At 39.8% G+C, this 24,734-nt stretch overlaps 1 protein-coding gene across 8 annotated transcripts in view; it reads left to right on the top strand.

Moving 5' to 3' along the window:
- The window catches only part of PPP3CA (protein phosphatase 3 catalytic subunit alpha), a 207,406-nt gene that overhangs the window by 137,524 nt on the left and 45,148 nt on the right, over nucleotides 1-24,734 (top strand). For all 8 annotated transcript variants that reach the window (XM_064510526.1, XM_064510519.1, XM_064510524.1 and 5 more), the window contains 4 exons: nucleotides 8,731-8,855; nucleotides 18,187-18,298; nucleotides 19,351-19,496; nucleotides 21,702-21,841. In XM_064510526.1, coding sequence (XP_064366596.1) covers nucleotides 8,731-8,855; nucleotides 18,187-18,298; nucleotides 19,351-19,496; nucleotides 21,702-21,841 — 523 coding nt within the window. The remainder of the gene's footprint in view (nucleotides 1-8,730; nucleotides 8,856-18,186; nucleotides 18,299-19,350; nucleotides 19,497-21,701; nucleotides 21,842-24,734) is intronic.

Below are 24,734 nucleotides of genomic sequence, written 5' to 3'. Positions count from 1 at the left end.
AGATGTAGCCTCGTAGCACATCAACACCTCTATCACAGAAAGGTCAGGTTAAAATAGTAGCTTGAGCCTGTTCAAGGCATGGGTGCAAAAGCTGAGATTAATCCTCAGTGTGTCTTCACTCCTGGTTCTTTTTCTCCATGGCTCTGAATACAGACCATTAAACCCAAATGCAGAATTTTTGATGCCAGTTGTGCTTGCTTTTCCAGTCAGGTTGCGTGCAAGTATCCATGTCAGTGCTGGCAATTGCTTATTAAGACCTCAAGAGCATGAGAAACAGTATTTTTATTTTCCTTTAATGTCTGTTTCTGGGAAATATGAGCAGAGGGCTGTAGATCCACAGGTAATAAAACAAATGCATTGGTTCATGTCGAGTAAATGTTTGTCTCCCATTGATAAGAAAAATTGTTCTGCTGAAGGAAGAAGGCTGCTTTTTATCTAATAGTTCTGATTCTTAATAAAATGGCAAGTGGGGGTGGGAAGGAGCATAAAGCAATTCTGCAGTGGCACAGTATGAGGAAACTGTGACAAACAAATGTTATCCTCAGGAAAAAGAGAAAAAAATTATTACGAGCCAGTATCAGGTTTTTGCAGTTGGGTTTTTGGATGCCAGGCATTCATACATTGAAGCTTAACCTGCTAATGTTGTTACCCATGCAGTCCTGTAAATTGTCGGGTGCTTGGAAAGTAATTAGACTGCAGTATGTTAGTAAAATAGTGCTCTCAAATGCTACAGTGAGAAGAGCAAACAAGAATGCCGTCCCTGCGGGGCCCTTGGAGGCACCAGAGGCTGCTGCTGACCTGCAGGGGAGAGATGCAGAATTCGCTGAGGGACTTGATGTGACTATTGCTGTATCTGTGAAATACAGGTGGCTCTTGTTTAAACGTTACTGAGGTTGGGGTTTGTGCTGCTGAGAGAAACATTAACTGTAAAAACCTCATCTGAGTTAAATGGTCCCCCAAAAAGGATTACCACATTAAATTGCAAAGGGCAAGCTACAAATTACTTTTTAATGGCAAATTGCTGACTCTAGAAAAATATTATCCAGCAATATACTTACTAATAGATGTCTCCTCATTCGGATTAGTGAGAAAGATATAACACTGAATAATTCTAATAGCAAACCCATACTTTATATGATGGACAATATTATAATCCAAGCTATGCAAATAGAAGATATTCCCAGAATCAAACACAGCATTGGATTTCACCCTTTTTTTTCCCTCAAAGATTTTTAGAGTGGTGCATTCTGTATAGAGCTCGAGTATATTTGAGCTTCTCTTCAAAAGCCATTTTTCCTGTTTCACCCTGTTTCATCTTACCCACATTTCATTTCAAGCATTGTGTCTAAAGGCTGCCTGTACTTCCTTCCTGTGCAGGACCTGGCTGCCTTATTGGAAGCACTCTTGTTTTCTGGTGGGTTGAGCTGGGTGAAGGAATATAAGGACTTGTTCCTCTCCCTTTATGGCTATCCCTGCCCTTCCACTGACTGAACTTGCGAGTTTATAAATTATTAAACTTTGCCAGGCTTTTGTTTTTTTACATCTGTGAAACTGAGGATAAGACCATTTCCCTACTGCTATAAATAACCTTGATCTAAGGATACAAGCTGGAAATCCTGACCCAGGCACCAATGGAGTGCTTTCCTCACGAGTAATTCTTTTGATGGGGTTATTTGTGGAATAAGCATTGCTCACTGATACTGAGGGTGCATTACCAAGAGACAGTAACCATGTGTTTGCTTTTCCGCTTGCTGTGGGAGATACTCAGGGCAGTGCTGACCTTGGGAGGTGGCAGGGGAAGAGCTCGTTGTGGTTCTTTGATGTGTGGCAGGGAACGCTGTTTACTGCCATCCCATTGCACATCTCTCCCTGAGACCCGATTCGGCATCTTCTGGTATGTGGGTGACAAGGCCTTTCCCCACTGATTTTGCAAAAACTCTGTTTTTAAAAAAAAAAAGAAAGAAAGAAAAAAAGAAAATCACTGCTTTCCCATTCTTCTACTACTATGCTACATTGCTTCAACCTGGAATTGAAAGTTTCCATTTGCCACCTCACTGCTGCGATACCCATTTATTGAGCCGGGATAGGACTGCAGGGGAAGGGAGGGTGTTTTTATCTGCCCTTGTAGGTTTTACAGGCATTGGTAGAGGCTGTTAAGATCATGTTCTTTCCGATGATCTCTTATGTATATAAAGCAGCTGCTCTGCTTGCCAGGTTTAGGTACCTGTTTTTTGTTTTGTTTGGAGACACTGCAAATAATTTAATGAAACAATTGGTTAAGTAATTTTGAGGAGATATTTTTAAAAACTTTCTGGTGAAGACATTTTTGTAGCCTCAAACCTGAAGGGTTTGCTGCTGCAATTTTTTGCTTCCTCCTTCACCAGAGTATAAATGACTGTTGTCCTGAAGGTCTTTTCTGATGTGCTGTTTTCCCTTCCCCGCTTTTGCTCATTCTGCATTGTCAAATCAAGTGTCATTAATTTGTTCCAGCCTTCGGAGGTGGTGGGAGAAAACTCCCATTGCAGAGAGCCAGCTTGGGTTGATCTTTACAGACATTTTAATTGTTCACAGAGCAAAATACAGTCTAGTGCTCTCCTGTCTTGCAGGGAAAGCAGTGCTGCACAGGCACACTCGTACGTGCCTAGCGCAGCGAAGGAAGGGGGGCCACCCCACAGTATTGCCGTGTGCGAAGCTGGCGGCCGCTTTGGGGGGGGTTCCCTGCTGCACCTGTAGGTTTCCTGGCTTCTGTTTCATCTTTGGTGAAGCAAGCCTCTTCACAAACATTTCTTTTTCTTCCATGAAATAGTTCTCTTGATGCAAATATGTGATTGCAGTTTTCTGTTAATACTGATTTAACTGTGGTAAAGTCATCAATTTTGCATTCAGCGATTGAAAGAAAAAGATAGATGAAAGCCCACTATAATCATGTTACATAACCAGATATGAATATGAATGAGATCATGCTTCTTTTGGAAATACGGAGCTGTGATGTGCAGTACACTTAGTGTAACAAACATTCGTATGAAAGCCCATTATGTTAAGTCGAGTAGATGTTGCTTTAGATGATGTTACCTACTGAGCTGTCTTAAACGATTCTGACTTTAACTTGAGTAAGTAAGTAATGAAGTCTGCCAGTTCTTTAAGCATCTCTTATAAGCACAGACAGAATTATGTGACTATAAAGCAGTGTATGTAACTTAACCACTGGGTTTATGTCCTGAGAAGTGTTTTTGGGAACAGCCACAGATCAAAATTTTTAAAGTTTCTTCTTTCGCTTCCTATTTTTCCTTCCTTCTTGCTCTCCAAAAAGTAATGAAAAAAATTCTCAATCTTCGGAAATTAATTAAGAAAAAGTTGTGTGCCACAAAACCTGCAACATTTTAACAATTTCATACTGTTGTGGCAACATACGGTATTCCTCAAAAAAAAGTACACTTGGAAATAAAGCTCGCTTAAGCTTGAGGACTGAGATGCGTGATGCTTACCCATGACTTTTTCTTAAATCTTGGGAAAAAAATGAGAGCCTTCTGGTTGATAGCTAAACCCTACAGGAGCAATGCCATAGTTGTTCTTGCAGCACAGATTCTCTGAAAATTTCAAGTATACAGCTCTTTCAAGTGTTTTCCCTCCTATCGGTTGATTTGGCAAGCCCAGTCCACTCCCCCAGTGCAGAAGCCCGTCTAGTTGTTCCTTTTGTGTGTCCACCACCACTCCTTCCTCACTTGATTTCTTCATTCAGCCTTTGGTAACTTTTCACTACTGTAAATTAGTTCCCTGGAGAAATGGTTGGGGCATACTCTTTATTAGGGTGGGCACCCTCTTTGCTCTATTACCCAGTAGACCTGGAAAATGCAGTAGTTTTCAGACCATCCCTCCAGCCAGCTGAGACGTGTTGGTTTACATGATGTGCTCGTCCCCTTGGCAGTAAGGCTGTGTTAGTACTAGGTGTCTTTGGAAAACAGGGAAGCACGTGCTAGGTAGTGGAAACATAAGCAGCTACACTTTTGCTAAACACTGTGCAAAGAGCCCCCCTTTGCACTTCACAGTCTGCGATCTGAAGTGACGCTCCGTAGAGGGTTTTCTTTCCTCTAGGTTTTAAAAGATTTGCATGCTTCTTTGCTGAAGCACAATCTCTGAGCTATGTGCAGAGACATCCCTAGCTCAATGGAGGAAAAGAACAAGTTTTCGAACACTGGATAGTATTCCCTAGACAGTGTTAGTTTCTTGTTTAAAAGGTGTCTTTGGTTCATTTTTGAGTAAGAAGAAAATCCTGTTAACTTTTGTGACTGTGTAAGTTTGCAGGTGTGGTTTCTGGAGCTGATGACTGAGTGTTGCAGATGTGCTCCTAATCCCCGATTATATTTGAAGCCGGGAGCATAATCTCTTGACACTCCATTTATTTGAAATGTACAAATGGAATTTTCCTATCAGACTACAACATTTGGCCAATTAAGTATATATGTGATAAATGAGAAAATAAGTGCAGCATATGTAAATTGTTGCATATAGAAAATGCTTGAATTCTCTGTGTTTGATGTGCTATGCATATAACTTTTGTTCTTAATATGCAGCTGACGTGGAAACTGCACAGTTGGAAAAATCTATGGATTGGGCTGTACATAATGAAGAGAATTGAAGTGATCTGAAGAGCATTTTCAGACATTTTGTTTGTGGCAATAATCACTGCAGTCTAAATCACTGCTCTGCCGCTTTGTTTTCTATAAATAGGCTGGCAATACCACTGCTAAGCTTTGGGCTTCCTTCAGTCTTAGTAGAATTTTAACGTAGTAGTTTCCATTTCACTAGTGCTTTTTCCTTTGATGTAACTCAGAGGCAGATCCTCTCAGTGAAGCCATTTGAAACATAAGTTAATTTGCATTAGGATGGCAATTAAAAAAACCTCCCCTCCTGTCCCCAATTTCTGTTTTTGTAATAAAGCAGTATTTTATAGACAGTTACAGTGAGTTATACTTGGAAAGTTGTGGTCCTCTAGTGTACAACCCAATTGGTTTTAGTTGGAAGTAGCTAAAATCGAAGTCAGGATTGATTAAGGGACCCATCATAACAAGTAGGGAAAGACTGTTAAGAAACATGATTTCTCCAGTAGTTACATGGGAAGTCCTGTGAATTCAGACCTGCTGGAGGGGCCTGCGTTTTCACTAAAAACTTTGTTAGGAGTCTACAAGTAGAATGCTTCTTAAAACTTCTGGCTGCATGAATGAACTCAGTAGGAGGTCACTTTAAAACAGTTATAAAGGAATCCTTTGTATAGGGTGGAGCGAGCTTCTGGAGCGTGCTGCCGTGTGAGGTGGTGCAGGTAGACGGTATCAGCCAGTTCAAATAGGCAGATTCACAGGTGACAAGTCTGGTGCCTGAACTGATCCCTGGAAGTGGTAAGTCAGTGGAAACATTGCCTGAGAAATACTCCAGATTTGAGATGTGTGAGTTTAGGGTTGGAAAAGAAGGTAGATCTATAGCTTTAAAAGCAGTTAATTTCAAGCTGCAGATGGAGTTGCACTGCATACAGTCCTTAGGAAATTGCCCGTTATTTCTAAACAAGAACATCTGTCAAAATGAGTATGCAAACTGTACACTGAAGGGAAGTTTTGGGTGTATATACTAGAACCTGGGAAGTATAAGATCCTTAAGCTATTTCATGCAATTCTGGGCAAAATAGTGATTAGATTATCCGTATTTGACATTACGGTCTTTCAATAGGAATTCTGGGGTCTGACCATAATAAATTAAATCTGAATGTTAACTCTTAACTCCGAATGTTCTCTCTCCCAGTTTTATCTGCTGATTTTATGCTCTTCTTTTGGAACTACTTGAATAGCTTGGGAAGGTTGGACTTGAGGGCTTTCTAGCTTTTTTTTTTTTCCTTCTCTCTCACCTGTTTTTTCTTTTTCTGAATATGTTTCTGGGTATGATATCAAGTTTAAGAAGAATAGGGTACTGTGTGTAAAATACCTGGAATTCCCATCAGCTGTGGATTCTAAGGTCTGACTGAATTTTATAACTGGTGGTTTTCAGGGTTCTGCATTTTTTAATTTCTGCCCTCTTCACTGTTTTGCTTTCTGCTTTTCTGATTTGTGACAAATTTGTGGCCATATAGCTACCTGGAGAAAGCTTTTGTAGCTTCGATTTCTTTGTAACGGCCTCTGCACTTATACAAGCCCGTTCACACATGTCCTCACCAAAAAAGTTCACGTTGCTTTGTGCTTTTGTGAAAGCACAAAAGTTATATCCATTTAAAATCTTTCAGTCTTGTTCAACTTAACATTTTTATAGTTGGAGCAAATGGGGGCGGGCGATAATTGGTAGAACTGTACAGTTATATAACTAAAAGCTTTTCTGTTGGAAGTTAGGAGAGCAGATTGGTTTGGCCATCAATACGCGACACATGTTTTTCATCTTCCCACAGTGTCCATGCAGAGGAGTACAGTCAAGCGGTATCTGTTGGCTTGGTAGATTAATGGGCTCAAGTAAAATATGATCAAATTTTTTTCTGGAGGGTATAAATTTTTTTAGAGAAACAGGTGTTATATTACTTGAGGAGTTAAATAGTATTTATTTTTGCATAATTAATGGCAGTTATTATTCCTGACTAGAAATTACAACTATTGATGGCTTTCAACTTGAAGGCTCTCATCTAAAACTAATGGAAATTAAATTTGTATCGGCTAGGAATAGACGATTGTACAATGTAATACAGTGATGATATGAGTACTATATGCTATGTAAAGGGGAAGATACCCTGTTGCTGTTATAGAAGGTTGCTCAGCTAGCCAGTATTCATGAATCATGTCAGTAATTTCACATAAATATTCATGAAAGCAGTGACTGCAAGATGAATGTGTTTGCTATATTTTATTGATTTTAGTTTTTACGTGCTGTGGCAATATTGTAGTAATTCCATTGTTAACGTATACATTTGAAAAAAGTGATTTGACTTCCTGATTCCATAGAAGTAAATAATATAATGTGACACTCGACTGTGGTGAAAGACAATAAAATACGGGCACTGTTTGCCTTTTAAGTTTGTTAGATTTGGTGTTACAGCTGCTATATAGTACTTTCATATATGTGTAGAGATGTGGCTTCAGTTTCTCTGTGGCACGAAATAATTTTGAGGTTTGCTTATCCTTGGTAGAAAAAGGCCTTTGCCTCAATTTCCACCTAAAAGCTCAAGTGAGGGCACTACTTGAATGCAAAAGCTTGAACCATTACATCAAAGAGAGCACCCAGAATCTACTGAGTTTATCCTAGCTGTAAATAAGAGGTTGTGTTGCTGTTGCAGGATGAGGATAAGGATCTCTGGCCCTTGGTTTACTCAGTCTCTTCATAATTACCCTTCCAGTTTGCACATCAGGATCTGTGAGTCATTGAAGGGAGCGCCAGTGTAAAAGAGGGAGGGATGCGAGTCACGCAGCCCTCTGCGCAGAACACGGTCATCTAACAGGCCCAGAGAGAAGGAAGCCACTTTGCTTTAGGAGCCCATGAAAAGACCAGAAAATCTAGTGGTAAGAAAACAGGTTTGTTGAAGCACAGTATATAATTTTTAACCTTAGAAATAAAGCAGCCTTGGTGAAAAGGCACAGAACTGCCTAAGGTTGCTGTTTCTGTCCCATGTTCTCCAAATAAACTTGTCCATTATATCCCCATTCTCCTGGGCGACCAAGCCGCACTCTTTCTCTTGAGATCTCTTATCTCTTTTAGTTGGAGGCCTTAAGGCTTTTAATGTTTTCTTTCTTAAAGGTTGTTGCTGTGTGGAAAGGCCTTGGCTTGGCCCTAAGCTGGGTGTGGGGTTTTTTTTCCTCTCTCCTCCTCCCCCCCCCTTTGGGTAGAGGAAACAAAACAAAGCAAAACAAAACAGGTTTTGACACAGCATTGTTAGTTAAGCTTCCATGGGGGACTCCAAAGGCATTGCCTTCCTTCCTGCAGATGTTTAAAGTCACCCGCCACAGAGTGTGAAGTTTCGTGAGGCAGCCGAGCTAGTCTGTTGACTCTAGAACACAAAGAGGCGTCCCTCCTTCCCCTTGGCTGCACGTCGGCTTTGCTCTGCCTGTCGTGGTTGTACAGAGCTACGGTTTTTAGAGAAGTTGCTTGTTAGGTTGACATCATCGAGGTAAAATAGACCAGAATTGTGTGGGCTTAAATAGAGGGCTAAAGGTTAAAGCATGAAAAATCAGTATTCTCTTGTGTAAGACGTGCTTTGGGAAAGCAAGCAAGCCGCTTCTCTGTCCAGTTGCTTCCAGCTCTGAAGAAACTGGAAGTCTGAAATTTGTCAGTTTGTCCAGTGGCTGATATGGGACTGGCACACTTTACTTTCTGTGGAAGGCCTATTGGTGTTTGGGTTTGAGAATGGGACCGATTGAAGAAGTAAGGTTGCTTGGACATTTCTTTGTTTTGTCGTCTTACTATTGCCAATATTGTGTGTCCTGCAGGGCAGTGGGAGGAATGGATAGATATCTGTAAAAATAAACATAGGTCAAATTTGCCTACCATCTCTGCTTTTATTAGTTCGTAGCCTTTTGCACACAGGTATGGATGCACATCATAGAAAAACAGCTTCTGAGCAGCTGTCAGCTCTTACTGGTCATTTAACTAGAGGGTGATACACAAAAATTGTCATAATGCATTTCTTATAAAAGAGGGTGACTTCAGAATGCATGTGCCTAAGATGATCTTAGCATAGAGAAACTGAATATTGCTCTTTATTTCTTCTAGTTTGTGGAGACATCCATGGACAATTCTTTGACTTGATGAAACTGTTTGAAGTGGGAGGTTCTCCTGCCAACACGCGGTATCTCTTCCTGGGGGACTATGTGGACAGAGGGTACTTCAGCATTGAAGTAAGTTCCTTATTTCTGTTTTTGGCTGTGAAACTGCTTGCAGCCTATTGTGTATGTTTAACAGCATAGTTTAACCAGTTCAGGATTACTTAAGCTCTTTGTGGATACCACTGTGAACAAGAGAAGTCCATGTGAAATGTCACCGTTGGGGTTTTCATAAAGGTTGTTTGGTATCCAGCCAAATCCTACTGTGTGTCTGTGCTGGAGAGCTGCAGAGCTTAGTTCTACTAGCGACCATTCAAATATAGCACAGAAGGCAGCCTGCTCCGCAGCAGTACAAGCTAAAGAAAACGAAGAGACGTGAGCTATTAGAAAAGAGACAGGCAAAATGGACAACTCACAGGTTAGTTGGACTGTTAGTTTTATTTGATCCGAGTGTCCTGCGTGGGAAATCTTAAGAAAAATGGAAGGACTGGGGAGGAGAAGATGGGACAAAAAAAAAATAAAAAGCAGCAGAAAACATGCTGTGCTGGGGAGGATGAATGAATGTTGGTTAGTTATGACTTGCAGGAGTGGATGACCTCTGGCCCTGATGCAGCACTCGAATCCCCAAAGAAGAAGTGACGCACACAATGCCTGCTTGAGGGTGGCAAGACCTGGTGCAGGTCACCAGGATCGGGTTGTAGAAGGTGGAGGTCGAATGATGAGCATCCTGGGCTGGCTGGCTTGCGAGGGAAGGTCCATGAAGGAAAAGCGTGTCCTGTCTTGCCTGCCTGCCTTTGACTGGAACTGAGTCAAATGCAAAAAAACAAATCCATCGCTCCAGTGGTCGCAAAAGAAACTGGATTTTTTTGTTCCATTCTTCTTTGCAGCTTGACTTTGCAAACTAACAGCTGAGATCCATGATCATCAAAGAAAACCAGTTTTGTTCATCCAGGTTCGCAGCTGAGCTAGTCACTGAACAGTCTGTCAGAAACCTTTGCAGGAGCTTTTGAGTGACAGCTTGGCTTTTTTTCTCTGAGAAGTTCAGGCTTTTAACTCTCTTTGACTTCAGGGAAAATATCATTATCTGTTTGAAGCCATACAGGCCCTTCGATAGGAGGTTGTGCATCTGTGACTAGATACACTGGCAGCATAGAAGAACACATACTCCTGTTTCGTTTTTACATACAACACTGAAGGCAGATCATGGCGTCTTGGTACACTGTTCTCATACTGATATAAAAATATGTAGTCACAAACAGCTGAGCTATTTGTAGTATGTTTTTTGAAATGGATCATTGTATTGTCCTGCCAATTTTATATTTACAGTATAAAGAGAAGGTCCTTATTTTTAAGGTCCTATAAAACCACTTTTGATTTATTAGTTCATTTTAAAACTTATTTTAAACTGAACCTTCAGAAGTGGCACATTCTACAAGTAGAAATACACAGTTCAAATGCAAATGCTCTAAAAACTTGAGCATCGCAAGGTTATTCTGTCCACCTGCCATAAATCACGCTTTGACTGGTCTCAAAATTAATACAGTCAGGATTTAGTTCCACAACCCCTTGAGCCCCTCCAAGTCAACACTCTGTTCGTGCCTTTCCTTGAGCCATGTGTGTCTGCTCTCCCCCTTGTCTGATCCATGCTGAGCTGTGAGCTGTTTCGATATTGTCTTGGATTCACATGCTGGACTGGTGGGAGAAGGCTGGGAATGTGGAGTTTGGCTGTACAGGCTTCAAGTCCTGTGCAGTTGAATCTTGAAATACCATTTTCAGTTGTGATAGCCCACTTCATATCTCCTCCAGACTTGGATTGAGCCAGTGTTGTATTTGGAAGATGAGAGTTTTGTCTTCACTTCTATATATGTTTTTATATAAGAAATAGAACAAATGGTTTTGCTTCAACTTTAAAGTGTGTGTCTGAATTTGCCAAAATTTACCCCAGGGCTATTGCTGATAAAAGATGAGAACAGGTCATATAACACACAGTGAAATACCTTGTTTGTGGGAAAGGGGGGGACAGAAAAAATAAATTCCTTAAAGTTATTCATTTAATAATCTGCACATATATATTTAGTAAATTATATTCTGCATTTAGGTTTTCCATCCTTTTTCATTGAAGTGATGCTGGCATCTGTCAGCACAAAGGAAGTATCTGAATTGTTACTTATATTATCACTTTTTGTATTTAAGGCTCTCAAATTACTGCATCTTTGGTCACATAACTGATTGTCCCCATCTGTCACCTTGATTAAAGAATGCCTTTGGAAGAAGAGGCAGGTTTCTGTTTTATAAGTGTATTTGGAGTTAGAGCCATGCATTCAGGCACAAACTACTTATTCTGTGTGGCACAATAAGCAGTGACAGGGAAGGGAAAATGGGGAGGAATGCAATTTGGCAGGTTGCGGGGCTGCTCCTGGTGGGAGAAGGGGTCCTGACTATGTCCAGCAGGCCCCAGCTCTACCAGTATTTTGAGCTTGCTTAGAAGGCATGGCAGTAAACTGTCCTAGCCTGATCTCCATGCATATTTTCACTGCATCAGTCGCCCCGTGTACTTTGTTATCCATTTATCTGCTGCGCTCCCCTTTCTGCCAGTGTAGACACGAGACTATTGCAGCGTTGGGGTCTTTCCAAAAGAGCAGGTTAAGCAGGTGGTCCGAGGTACTAATCAGAAGTAACATAAGCTTTAAAAAATCCCTTCAATTGCTGTGTGATGCTATCTAGTGTAAAACTGACACCATTGAGCCTAGACCGAGCTGAATTCTGACAGTGGGCGAGATAATCCCTGTCTGTGGGCTGCAAAGCATTTGGGATTCTTCTGGATGAAAGGTACTATATAATGTAAGCTATTATCATTAAGAACAGAAGAAGAAGAAATTGCATAAGGTAGGTGGAAGGCATTTGATAATGCAGAGGGGAAAAGAGAGAAGTGTTTGTATAAGGCACTCAGTAGAAATGACAGTCCTTGCCCTGTAGAGCTTTGCATCTAAAGGTTCAATCGGTCTTTCACACGTGCTCCATTTTACCAATCAGAGTTAGTTGCATTGTTTGGAGAGAGGGTGTTTTATGCCCTTAAGGTTAGGTCTAAATAAGGTGTTGCAGGATCAGGGACTACTAAAGAAGGTTTAACAGGTAGATGGATCAAACAAAAATGCCAGAACGCTAGATGGAATGAGACAAAGCACAGTTTCTCGGCCTGGACCACATCTTTATCCCCCAGCTGTGCTCCCTTTTCCATTTGACCTTTTGGCAGAGCCTAGGCATTTTTTCTCTTAGAATAACAGTCTTCTGCAAGTTGCGATGTCTGATACGGTGCACTTGTTTCCTAGACTCTGTGACTGATAACATTTCCGTGCTGTGCTTGTTCCAGGGTTTTGACTCCAGAGTAGAAACCTCTCAGTTCTCACTTTCAAACAAATTAATGGTCATGGATAAAAGTAACCGAAATGATCAAAACAGAGGGCTTTTTAAAAAATCCAAGGAATAGTTTGAGCATAAGTGATTCTGCAGGAATGGATTGTAAGGAAGAATGATATATCTTTACCTGAGTCTGAAAACTCTCGAAAGCGAGACATAAATGCGATGTGGTGGAGAGCAGTATACATATAGATTGTTCTTCAGCAAGTTGTTTGAAAAGTGACAATCACAGTAAATATCAAGTGTAATACTATATAAGTGAACTGTTAGAATTTTTCTGCTCAGTCCCACCTAAAAACTTACAGGTTTAAATTTTAATCGCATATCACAAGGTATATTCTGATCATTTTTGACAGATCAAGCAGTTCAGATACTGCAAATTAAGCTGAAGTTCAAAACAAACAAAACTGGAGTTGTGTTTTGAGGTTCAAAGCATGCATACATCTTCATTTCCCAAAATGCAAATATTGAAATTCCAGATGAGAAAAACCGTTCTTGTGGTATTTTTCTAGCAAGAGCAAAGTGAGATGTTTGGGGAGAGTCCGAACATCAAGAATTTGGCTGTGAGACCTCACATCAATTAAAAAAGCATCTGGTGCTTTTCTGTGAACTCCATCAACTTCTGGAAATTATTAACTGGTCTCTCCCAAGAAAGCAATTGCATATGGTAAATTCTTGTTAGTAAAATGCAGGTGAAGTGAATGCTGGTTAAGTTGTGTGTGTGTGTATCCTTTCCCAAGTCCGTGTGCATTTTCTAGAACTTTACTGGAAGAATAAACACCTGCCAGTTTTCTCCATTGCTGTAGTGTGTTAATGTTTCCCAATGAACAGCTTAATTTAAAAAGCTTTTGGCTAGTGCAAAGAGTTTACTGGCAAAGTCAGTTGTTTTATTCTCTTCTTGCAGAGAATCTTAATATTTTAATTATCCTAAATTTGCTTGCCATTCTCTTCTATCTGGCAGTAGCAAATATATTTCCCTGTATCAACAATTTGCACATTGTGAGATCTTATTTCTGCTGGGGAATGCTTCTCAGAGCCCGAATATTCAATAGTTCAGCCATTCAGCTGCCCTTAAAGCATGCCAAAAACTCCTTTGGGATGCAGGGAGAGACCGTGGGCTAGTGCCATGGAGGTAACTTGCACCATTTTCCCCTCACTGTTTCTGTCTTGCTGTGTGAGACCCATTTCCACAGCTGGGGCCAGAGCACAAGGACCAGTGAGGAGAGCTAGGAGCTAGCACTTAGATATCAGTTTTAAAAGTGCTAATTAGGAAAAAAAAATTAAGAAAAAAATTACTTTCAAGTTTTGGGTTTAAATTGAGATCCTTCCAAGGGAGGAATGTGATCTGAGCACTAGAAAAGAAAATAAGGCAAGTAGCAATGTTTTCCATGTGATCATTTTAAACAAAGTCATCTGGGAGACTAGCTAGAAGAGGGTGTTTCAATAATTAAAGTCTAGAGTTGATAAAGTACTATGCAAGTGTCAAAACAAGATCCTAAAGCAGTTTGGGAATATTGAAGAGATGTTTAAAAAAAAAAGTGATTCTAGCGTAACATATTACAAACAGTTACTCCATGAGAAGTTGATTTCCACAGCAGTCGGCTTTTTGTTTTTAGATATGTAACCTCTACAAACATGGGCATTGATTTTTAAAACACACAGAACAGGTAAAATAGAAGCACAGTAGCAGAAAGTCCGCTGAACCCTAAGTTGTCATTGAAGAAACTCTGGTTGCTCAAAGTGCTGCCTTATCTCTGTTCTGCAGCAGAGCCTAAAGTGAAGAGATTTTTCTTCCTGCCCTGAAAGCTGGCAACCACAGAATGAACGCCTGGCTGCAGTGAAGGCGGCACGATTTGTTTTTCACCTAACTTTCAGTAGTGTCTGGAGTTTTCTTTCCTTGTGCTCAAGGGATGGTAGCTCAGGAATGGCAAGAATTTGCGTTGCTTGTAATTATTTTGGTTACAGATGCAATGTGTATCTATTTGTTCCTGAAATAAAAGGCATAATAAATATGCATACGAGAAGTGTGAATGCAGTTATATGTGTAAAGGTACATAGCTTCCGTTGGGATAGTTATTCCCCTTTAGAAAGCTGTATCCCTACTAGGTACTGTGATAGCGTAACTATTTGAGTGCAGCTAAAAGTAGTGCAGTTTTTGTATTTAGGCAAGGTCTGTGTTAGTGTGAATAAGCTCTGTTAATATACTATGCCCTGGTTTACAGAGCATCTGTAGCAGCATTATTAATGAGTGGCTCAAATTATCCTTCCCAGTATGAAGTACTATGTGTTTGTTCACAGTTAATTCACCTGTTGGGGAGTGCCCAGCCGGATCAGCCCTTTGGAGAGAAAGTTCCCCTCCTGTTACTCATACAAAGCCACATAGCAAACGGGGAGCTACGGCTTTTTCTTCCTGGCACAATCGGAAAAAGAGCATACAGAAGTTAGAGTACGGTGTTACAGGTGTTGCTGTGGATGTAGTCCTGCAGTGGTGGCCAGTGTTTTCAAGGTTACTTGTAACTTGAGATTCATGCAAGAGGGCTAGGGGTTCGGTTTTCCTTTTCAGAATGTGCTAAGGTTTCAAATTGTAAGAAGGCTCAAATACAGCCTGCAACTATTGAGTTAAATCCCTAGCCAGTCTTGACAATGTGTACCTTTGGCTTACGTGGGACTTAATTTCACAGAGCATTTTTCCTGATGGTGAGGGTGCCTGGAGCCGCAGCAGGAAAACAGCTTGCCTGTGGGAGCTGGGAGGTAGTTTACCTCTTTACTCGTAAACCTAACATATCTGCTCTTTCCATAATGGAAAGATACTAAACACGTAAGCTAGTGATGCAGTCTGAGGCCTGGCATTCAAGAGACCTATCCATTTTTTCGACACTATGAAGTAAGAAATGAGACGGGCCAAAAATACCTTAGGGATGCCCAGATTGTAAGGTCACTGCTGTGCATTTTTTTTGAAGGGTCAAAGCAAAGATGATGAATAATGATATTCTTGGTGGAAAAACTTGGAGGAAAATAAAAAGGAAATTTTTAAGTTTTGCTATTGGGAAGCAGCATTACTAAATAATTGGAGATTTTAAGACAAGATTTACAGCACAGATAAATGATCATAAGATTGTTGACTTTGGTTTGGGGGCAGGGGGAAATACAGTATGTAAAGCATAGTTAAAATATAGAGCCAGAATATCTGCTCGTGATGTTCTTTGGACTTATGTTTTTGTATGCAAATGACTGTATAAGCTGAAAAGCCATCAAAAATTGCCACACTCATATTTGTTGTTTAGTTCATGTGGAAAAAAAGCAGTGTTCTAATTAGTTCTTGTTCACTAATATGATATTACATCATTTGACTTATGAGCAAAAAAAGAGAAAAAAAACTAAAGAAGTTATCAGAACAAAGAAAGCCTTAAATATGATACCACGTAAACTACTTCGTTTGGACGAATGGCTTACAATACTTGCATAATGGACTCTGGACTGCCGTGATCCTGAGAACATCTTCCCTGTTACCTTGTCTCTGTCTTGTTCTCATGAATGCTTCAAAGGAAGCCTAGGGGGAAAAAAAAACACGATAAGCAAATGTAAGGTGATCTACCCATAAATGGGAACCTAACATCAAAATGATAAAACTTGCAGGCTTTCCTCGTTTTCCCTGCTTCCCCAATCTGAATGGTTTTATAAATGTCTAATGCTGCTTTCAACCTTGCCAAGGTTTTATACGTTTAAAAATGAAAGTAAAAAAGTTGTAAGGGAAATCTAAACCACTCCATTTTTTTTCTTAATAAAGCACTTCATCTAAGCACTCATCATTATGCTTTTTTAAAGTATAAGGTGATTTGGCAGGAGTAGAAGCCCTGGGGTAACTTAGATTCAACTTTGAAAGTTGGAACTTCTCTCGCGTGAATGGAGGTGTCACTTTAAACTCCTTGTCTCACAACATTTACATCAAGTTTTTGCATGAAGCAGTAGATTCAAGAAGCTGAAGGTTCCAAGAGTATTTGGGAGAGTGGTGGAGCCAAGAAGTCATCATCGAGCTCAGAGTCTCACTGCTGTCGCATTGAGAAGTTCAAGCCTCCTTCCCCGTTAAATACTCAAAGCAAAGCCCCCTCTCGGTACAAACCCCAGAAAACCTTCCCTCGGCACGCTCTTGGAGGTAGGCTTGGGCCACGGTAGATAATTCCTGTGACCTGGCGACGTAGTTTCATGCTGGATTATGTCAGTGCAGTTCCCCTGGCTCCTTGGCACCTCTCCTCCCTTCGCGCCGGGGCGGTAGTGCCCAGGAGGCTGTGGCGGGCTCGGAGGCTCGCCTGTGTCCCAGGCGAGAGGAGCAGCCTCCCAGGTGCTGCAGGCTGCCCTGCCCGGCCTGCCTGCGCTTTCTGTCTGCCGCCAAACCCTGCGCTAGAAGAACAGACATTGCAGAGTGCAGGCAGACCATCCAGATGTTTGCATGCAAAAAATTCAAGACAAACTGTAGTACTGTGAAACGCCTGCTGGCATGTAATTATCTACCGATAGTGTGAGTTTTAGCACAAGCATAACAATGTTGCGCTTTTTTTTTTTTTTTTTTTTTTAAGGATGAGGCTCCTTTAGTGAATGAAGAAGCAGAAACCAAACTGTTCAGAAGTGATTTAACATAATTCTTCTTTCTTCCTTTTAGCAAGAAGTTCTGAATTGTAGAAGGAAATTCATACTGTATATATTTAGAGGAATTAAATTTATTAAAATGACTTTGCTGTAAACAGAAATGCTATTATAAGTACATTCTGGGACTTCCAGCCATTGATTATTAAAATAAAGCAAATTTTGTCAATAAAATGAAGTGGGTCATTAGGAAGGTAGTTGCATATGTAAGTGTTAAAACTGGATATCTTTTTTTTTTTTTTTTTTTCCCCCCCCTCAGGTAACAGTTACGCAGTTCACATACATGTAAGAAGGAAAGGGGTCAGGGAGAAAATGTTCAGAACAGTTTTCTAGCTCACGTTTTCTGTCATACCATGGACCTTTCGTTATTGCATTAAAAGATGAGATGAGCTTATCAGCTTGGCAGCAATAGGAAGGTTGAGCATGCAAACAAGTCCACCATTCTCATGCGATATATGTGTCTTATTTCCATTGACTTCTGTGGAGACGTGAGTTTGTTAGCCGAGTAGCTGACTAGCATCATCTTGGATAAATGATAAATATTCTTTAAATTTTGCAAGTTTGCTCATTTGTCAAGAGTCTCATAATGCTTTGACGTCACTGCTGTATGAGTGCAGTTTTCAAAAGAACTATTTTAATCAGATGGTCTCAAGAGATCTGGGCAGAGGTTAGCCCCGCTAAGTCCTCTATTTTTATCTTTAAAAACCATATCTGGAAAGAAATGCCATCTCAGATAGAAATCTGCTGAAAAGACAAAAGGCTCTGTAGCAGCTTTGTAGTAACTTCATTTAATACAAGAGCATTGTGGAATTATTCTCAGTTGTTTGTACAGGACAATGTAAAATGAATAACAAACATGTTCATTGCAAGAATTCATGTAAAAAATTCTGTAATATTGGAAGCTAAGGTATTTCCTGAAGTATGAGTTAAATTGTTCTAGGGCAGCCTTTTCTTTAAGTCAGGAAATGCAGCTCTTCTGGTGAAATCGTTTCCAGAGTGCATTTCTGTCTAACCTGCCAGGTGTAGCCATGTAGTCATTTTATTTTAGAGATGCACAGCAATACTTAACAGCTGTGACAACTGAAGGTAATACATGGGTGAATATGGAAATACAGTTTGGCAAAAATGCAAAACTTCATTAAAATATTAAAATAATTAAAATATATTAATACTAGTTTCAGCCAGTCCAGGTTAAAGTGCAGAGAAATGCTTGCCTATAGTATATGAACAGTTAATTTTAGAAATAGTGATAAAATGTATCACATGCAACGGTTTTTCTTCTGCCTTTTTCTTTGACATAAGTGATTGAATTACATAACTGTTTCTCTTTTTTGTTTCTGATTTGCAGTGTGTGCTGTATTTGTGGGCCTTGAAAATCCTTTATCCCAAAACACTGTTTTTACTTCGTGGGAATCATGAATGTAGACATTTAACAGAGTATTTCACATTTAAGCAAGAATGTAAGTCTACCTTATGACCTTCTTTGTCCTAACTCCCTTTTCAACAACTTGAACCTGTTGTTTAGCGAGTATTTGATATTTTGATGTTTACTGTCAGGAATTTGTAACGTCCTGGCTGCTGTTCCCCGAGAGGGCAGTCACCTTGCCGGGGTGCGAGGCGTTGTTCCAGGGGCTGGCGAGTGGATAAGTGGTACAGAGCACGAGCTGCAGGCCATGACCCACCAGACACTTGCTGCTGTGGGCACTGAGCGCTCTAGAGAGGTGCTTTGCCACCAAGGGGAAGCCTGGGAAGCAGTGTGTGGCTACGGGAAGGCCACGGGAATATAGCATTTTCACATTTACTCTGGAAGTTGGCTTAAATTTTCCGGTATGCTCTTTCTATAGGAATTCCTTTCAATGTTGCAAGAAAGGATACGGTGACACAGAAAAGCTCATTAGATGTAAACTTTGGCTTGCACAATGAAAAAAAATTTCTGTGTTACTGTAAGCTGCAGCTAGTGCCATAAGTCTATGTTCCCTTTTTAGCATCAGGGATAAAGGAAATGTTAATTGGCTCAAAAGCTTCATGGTTTACTGAGTTTAATATGCGTATTGGTAAATTAACATTTCAGCTTTATTGTACCACCTCATTCATTTCATAATGGCATTTCTGTAGATAATTAATTATGAGGGAGTGGGTTAAAGTTCTGATTACTTTAAAGAGAGCTTTCTTCGAGCCGTAATGTAGTAGATGATAACCGTTCAACAGACTTTTTAAGGCTTGCTATATAAATTTCATAGCAGACTATAATGGTATATTAAATTATTTAAGGGTTTTTAGAAAAATACAATAAACCTTGCAGAAATTTTTGTTTTACTTCCATTAAAATCTGAAGTTTTTTTCCAGCAGTGAATAACAATAAAGAATTTTTTGGATGAAATGAGCTTTAGTACAGTCCTCAGTGCAAGAGAGAGCACTGAGAGCAGGATCAAAATTTTAAGCATCGTCTAATTATTTTTTTCTCCTCTTAAATGTTGGTGGCACTTTCTGATACCCTCTTAATCTTTGAAAGGTAAAATCAAGTATTCAGAACGAGTATATGATGCCTGCATGGATGCCTTCGACTGCCTTCCCTTGGCTGCTCTGATGAACCAACAATTCCTGTGTGTACACGGTGGCTTGTCTCCAGAGATCAACACCTTAGATGACATCAGAAAAGTAAGTCTGAGTAGTGCTCCAGTCTAAGTGAACAGTTAATTACCAACAACTAAATCCTGAATTCTGTCATTGGTTTTTTTTGTGTACGATGCGTTTTTGCCATTTTGACATTCACGTTGACATTATCACCTTTTAAAGGTCTTTCAGAATCAGAGAACGTAAAATGAAATGCTGCAATTAGTCATATTTTATTGAGGAGAGGAAATTACCAGCATCCAATAAAACACAGAATTATCACCTTTGTATGCTGGAAAAAAATGTGTTAGGTAAATGAGTATTTAGGAGCAAATGAGTGTATAGAGTTAATTTCTTTAACTAATATCTTCTAGCACATTGTGAGCATATTTTCTTGGAGGAAAAAAAACCTCTAGAAAACCTCACAATACTTGAACATATAGTAAAAAAGTGTAATGGGATTGTAACCAATACAGTCAAAGTAACATTACTATTTGAAAAAGAGTCAAGATCTTTCTTCTCAGTAGGTCCTGCCACATTTTTAATGGTACTACATTTGTGTGTCCAACAAATTGTTTAAGTGAGGCTTAGTAACTTTATACTTATATTTAACTCTTGTGTTCTGGGAAGAGTTTCTTATAAATCTCATAACAGTTCAGAGAACAGTGTCAAACAGTTTTTTCACATAATCCAGTGTTGCTGCGCATTATCATGTGTTAATTTTTTTCAGATGCTTTGGTAGAAAAGATCTCAGTTGATATTTCCAAAAAGAGGCATTTAAACCATTCATACTTAGTGTTTCTAGCAGTAAAGATTTTCATTTTTCTCACTTGCAGTTTGAGATTTGCAAATATGGATATGCATTTTTTTGAGCTTTAAAGTTACTGAAAAATAAATTATATTCTGAGATAATTTGTATCCTATTAAGAAATTAATATGGTCAAAAAAAAAATCGAACCAATAATGACATGTTTTGGTTTAAAAGCAATTAGAGGAAGATATTATCTGCACTTTTTTAAATTGCTGAATGTAAAGTTTTGTTTGCGAGGTGAAGGTTCACTGTTTCATTAAACTAAAATATTCTCTGCCTAAAAATTAGCTGGGTTTGCAACAATGTAATAGCAGCTTGAAATTTTTTAGCACTCAGATTCTAGATTAGGGTCATTAACGTCTTTGCTTTATTTTTTGTGTCTACTAGCAGGTTTATTCATCTTTGGCAATCATCAGGAAAATGTTTTGCATATTCATGAATTGTTATTTAATTGAGATGGATTATAGTTACAAAAGCATGAATTATTTAAAGGGCTGAAATAAGTTAGAAGTGTAGGTATGCTATGAATATTTTATGACAAAGATGCAAAGTTAAAATTGTAGAGGTCTCTTATTAAAACTTTTAAATTGATTGTTGAAAACATGCAAAATCATTTACTTCTGTTTGAATATTAGCTTAAAAAATGGTATGTTACTAAATCATTACTTGATCTTTCTGGTCGGAGCAGAGAACACAATAGACTGCCAACCTGATTCATATGCCCATCTTAACAGTGGGGTTTTATATATTAAAGGATTCTTGCAGAGAAATATTGATCTTTAATATTTTTCTATTTTTATTGTGCTTATTTGCAGTATAATTCTGTGTAATTTTTTAATATCAGTTGTCAGGCAAAAAGAGGAATTTTTAGCTGCTTAATTAAGGTTAAGGTTGCAGTTAATGAGAGCAACAAGATTTTCATGGCAAGATGCTACGATGCAGAGATGCTGTCTTGTTACTTAAATTTGGAAAAGTATAATTAAATCAAAATGAGAATTTGCTCTGAAATAAGTATTGCATTTTTTTCTTGAAATCCCTTGCTCCATAAATCGAATGCCACAATGCCTGAAAAATAATGAAATACAGAAATGCCCTCTTTTTCTCTCTTGTTCTTCACTCAGATGCTTGTAAAAGCAGTAAAAAGGAAAGAAAAAAAACAAGAAAAAAACCAACTTGCAGACAAAATTTACATAGAATAGGAATAGACTGTATCCCGCCACTTGCAGATATATCCCTTCCTGTCAGTGTTAGCAAGGAGTGTGTTACTGTTAGTTCAAACCCATTGCTTTAAAGCTGAGAGCAGCCCAGAGCTGGATTATAGAATGGTTTGGGTCTTGGTTTGGCAGCCCGTGGCAACAAAAGCAGTAGCTTTTGCTTCTGCGTTTCTGTGAGACGTAGTTGAAAGAAGTTAGTATTTCTTTGTCTCCTATTTTTCTTAGTTAGATCGATTCAAGGAACCACCTGCGTATGGACCCATGTGTGACATCCTGTGGTCAGATCCATTAGAGGACTTTGGAAATGAGAAGACTCAGGAACACTTTACTCACAACACAGTCAGGGGGTGCTCGTACTTCTACAGGTGAACACTGCTTCTTTGACTGAACGGTTTTCTGTGTGTGCCCGTGGTCTGATCAGGCGGGGTGAATGTGTGCCTGAAGGTCGTGGCGCTTCTCAGAGCGTTGCCTTGTGAAGAGGGCTGGGTCTTCTTTTCTCTGCAGGCTTGCTTTGTTTCCACGTGCCTTCGTGTCTGGCTGCTCGCCTCTTGCCTTCTCCCTGCAACCTGGAAACCCTAAATGACTTAATTTTATTCACCAAAGCCTGTGTATTTTGTTTATTTCTAATCTTGTAAGTTAGGGAGTAAGCGTGGCCCTTCTAAAAGGGGAATGTAACTAAATTTCTAGTTTGAGCATTTTAAGTTTAAAGAATTAAAGACTAGTATTGGAAAACTCTGTTTTTCTGCGGGATAGGTAAGAAATTTGAAACATGGTACTGAAAGCCATTTTTGCATCCAAGATATCTGATGTACTTGCGAGATTTGTGATGGATCTAAATTCACTGTGGCTGTTCTGAAAGATGTACATTTAATTTACTCAGGAAACTTCACAAGCAGGAAACAAATTGAAATGGAAGTGTGATTTCCCCACACATACGGGCTTAATTTTTTTTTCCCAGGTTTGTCAGTCTTTTGCTCACAACTGAGAATAGTTCTTCCCAAGAAATTCAGGATTTGAATGGTATTGGTTAAAAGGGACTTGGTAAGGGCTGAACTGGAGACAAGTGCCTATACATTCTTGCAGGCACATGTATGCACTTAAACGCAAAGACATCAAATGGTAATTCAATTCTGAAACATTTTCTTTACATTAATGTTTATGCTAGTGAAATGTAACTCTGAGAATATTCCTGAAGAACAAAAGTAACAGGGATACAGGAGCATCCAAAACAAATTTGTGTGTTAATTTATGACTATTTAAAGGGAGCAGGCTTTTCTGTTTTGCTTAGTGATAATTCTCCAACTCTGCATTTTGAGCATGGTTTTCAGTGTCTCTCTATCAGCGCGAAGAGCCAGAAGACTCTCTCCTTCTTCTTCCGTACATCGAAGGAGTGTATTTCCTTGGGCACTTGGGGTTGTGCCGTTGACCCCTTTTCTGTAGTGCAGAGGGAGCCCGAGGCAGGCAGTAATTGTCCCAGGTCTGCTGCCTGGACGTGTGCTGCTGCTTTTCTCCGTTCCCGGGGATCGGCCTTCTGCTCTGTAGGGTCTGGTGGCCCTCAAGCGGAAGGCAGTCCCTGCAGCCGTGCTTGAGCTGGTAACGAAGAACCTCTCGAGCGCTGCTTCTGTTCTCCCGGCATCACCTGAAGGGGTTGTTTACCTTATGGACAGCGTGGTGATTACATTGTACGCCTCTCCTCCCGCGGGGGATTTTTGGTTGGTTTGTTTTTCGTTGCAGCAGTTTAGAAGCAACCTACAGGGATGCCGGGCTAATGAGACTGGCGGGGGGGGAGCTTAAATGGCAGAATGAAAAATGTAGCCAGTTTAATATTAATTTAAAAAATTCATTTTTGTTCAGGAGAAATGTTAAGAGGTTATTGAAGTGTTAAGAGGTTATTGAACCTTTTGAAGGGAGCAGTTCTGCTTCAGCCCTTGCCAGCAATATGCAAGTCTTCTGTTGAGCTTGTTTGGAAAACTTAAGTGAGGGATCCACCTTTTTTAGTTATCTTAAAACAAAATCTCACCTTGAACATAGCTGAACCCAGCTGTTTAGTAACATGTAGAAAGTAAATCGATGGCTTCAGCCAGTAACCAGGAGATGCAGCCGCTAGCAGCAACCTCTGTGTTGGTAACATTAGCAGAAAGGTAGCAGATGGTTTGACTTTTAGAAATTAGTTTTCCCAGTCCTTTCTTTGAGCAGTAATTGCTGCAGCTCGGGAGGGAGGGAGAACAAAGGCGCTGGCACTGCAGCCCATGCTGGCAACGCTCACCTTTTGCGGGGAAGTAATGCTGCAGCCTTCAGATCAATGGAGGCAGGAATGTGCACAATAAACGTGTTTGGTCTCATTATGAAAGAAAGTGTCAAACTGTTGCAAACAATTGATCTGTGCAGAAATGGGCTTATGACTGTGAGGGCTAAAATCATTCCTTTTCCTTTGAGTAACACTGAACACCGCGCCTGGTGCATGCCCAGGACTCCCAGGCACTGGTCACTGCAAACAATGAGTAATAGCAGTTTCTGTCATGAACCTCTCTTAAAGTGAAAAACACTGGAGGCGTGCCTTGTGCTTAAATACAGGAATTGTTGCATACTGAAGCAACTTTTAGGTTTTAAGGTTTTTTCAGAGCCATGTTTCTCAAAAACACCACAAAACTTCCCTAAAATACATATCAAATTTTCCCCTAAAAATATGAGATAGTAGATCTGCTCTATGTGCTGAGTCCTATTCAGAGAAGCAGGTATTTTGGGAAAAGGTGAAAAGATGAAATAAATGTAAGATGTCTAATTGTCAGGTAATATACCGGGGAAATGAAAGTGCTTAACGCAGGTGACTGGCTTAGAGGCACTTTTATCTAAGATTGTGTAAGAGCAAGTATTACTCTTAAAGCAAGTATCTAATTGTTCTGGAAGTTCACTAATCTGCTTGCCTAATGATAATCCCTGGCAATAAATTACCCATGATAACTGTGTGCAGCATCTAATTTTGCCTGCCTTTTCTAGTTTCTTCCTGAGAAAAGGAGTGAAACTTCTTAAAATGGCAAGTTCAGCTTCTGAAGAAATAACTTAGATTATGCAGTCATTCTTCAGTACTGTCTGATGGAATGGACTTCATTTTTTTCTTCATTGAATAAGAGTTGTTAGTCGTTTCCAAAATGGAAAGTTAAAAGATAGCAGTAGGCATTTTATGGGAAGGTCAGGAAGATTTCAGACACACATGTGAGCTCAGGAAAATGATTTTGAGATGATTACGGTCTCTTAATT

Source organism: Dromaius novaehollandiae, chromosome 4 (genome assembly GCF_036370855.1).
Source record: "Dromaius novaehollandiae isolate bDroNov1 chromosome 4, bDroNov1.hap1, whole genome shotgun sequence".
Lineage (NCBI taxonomy): Eukaryota > Metazoa > Chordata > Aves > Casuariiformes > Dromaiidae > Dromaius > Dromaius novaehollandiae.
This window is presented reverse-complemented; position numbering and strand designations above follow the sequence as displayed.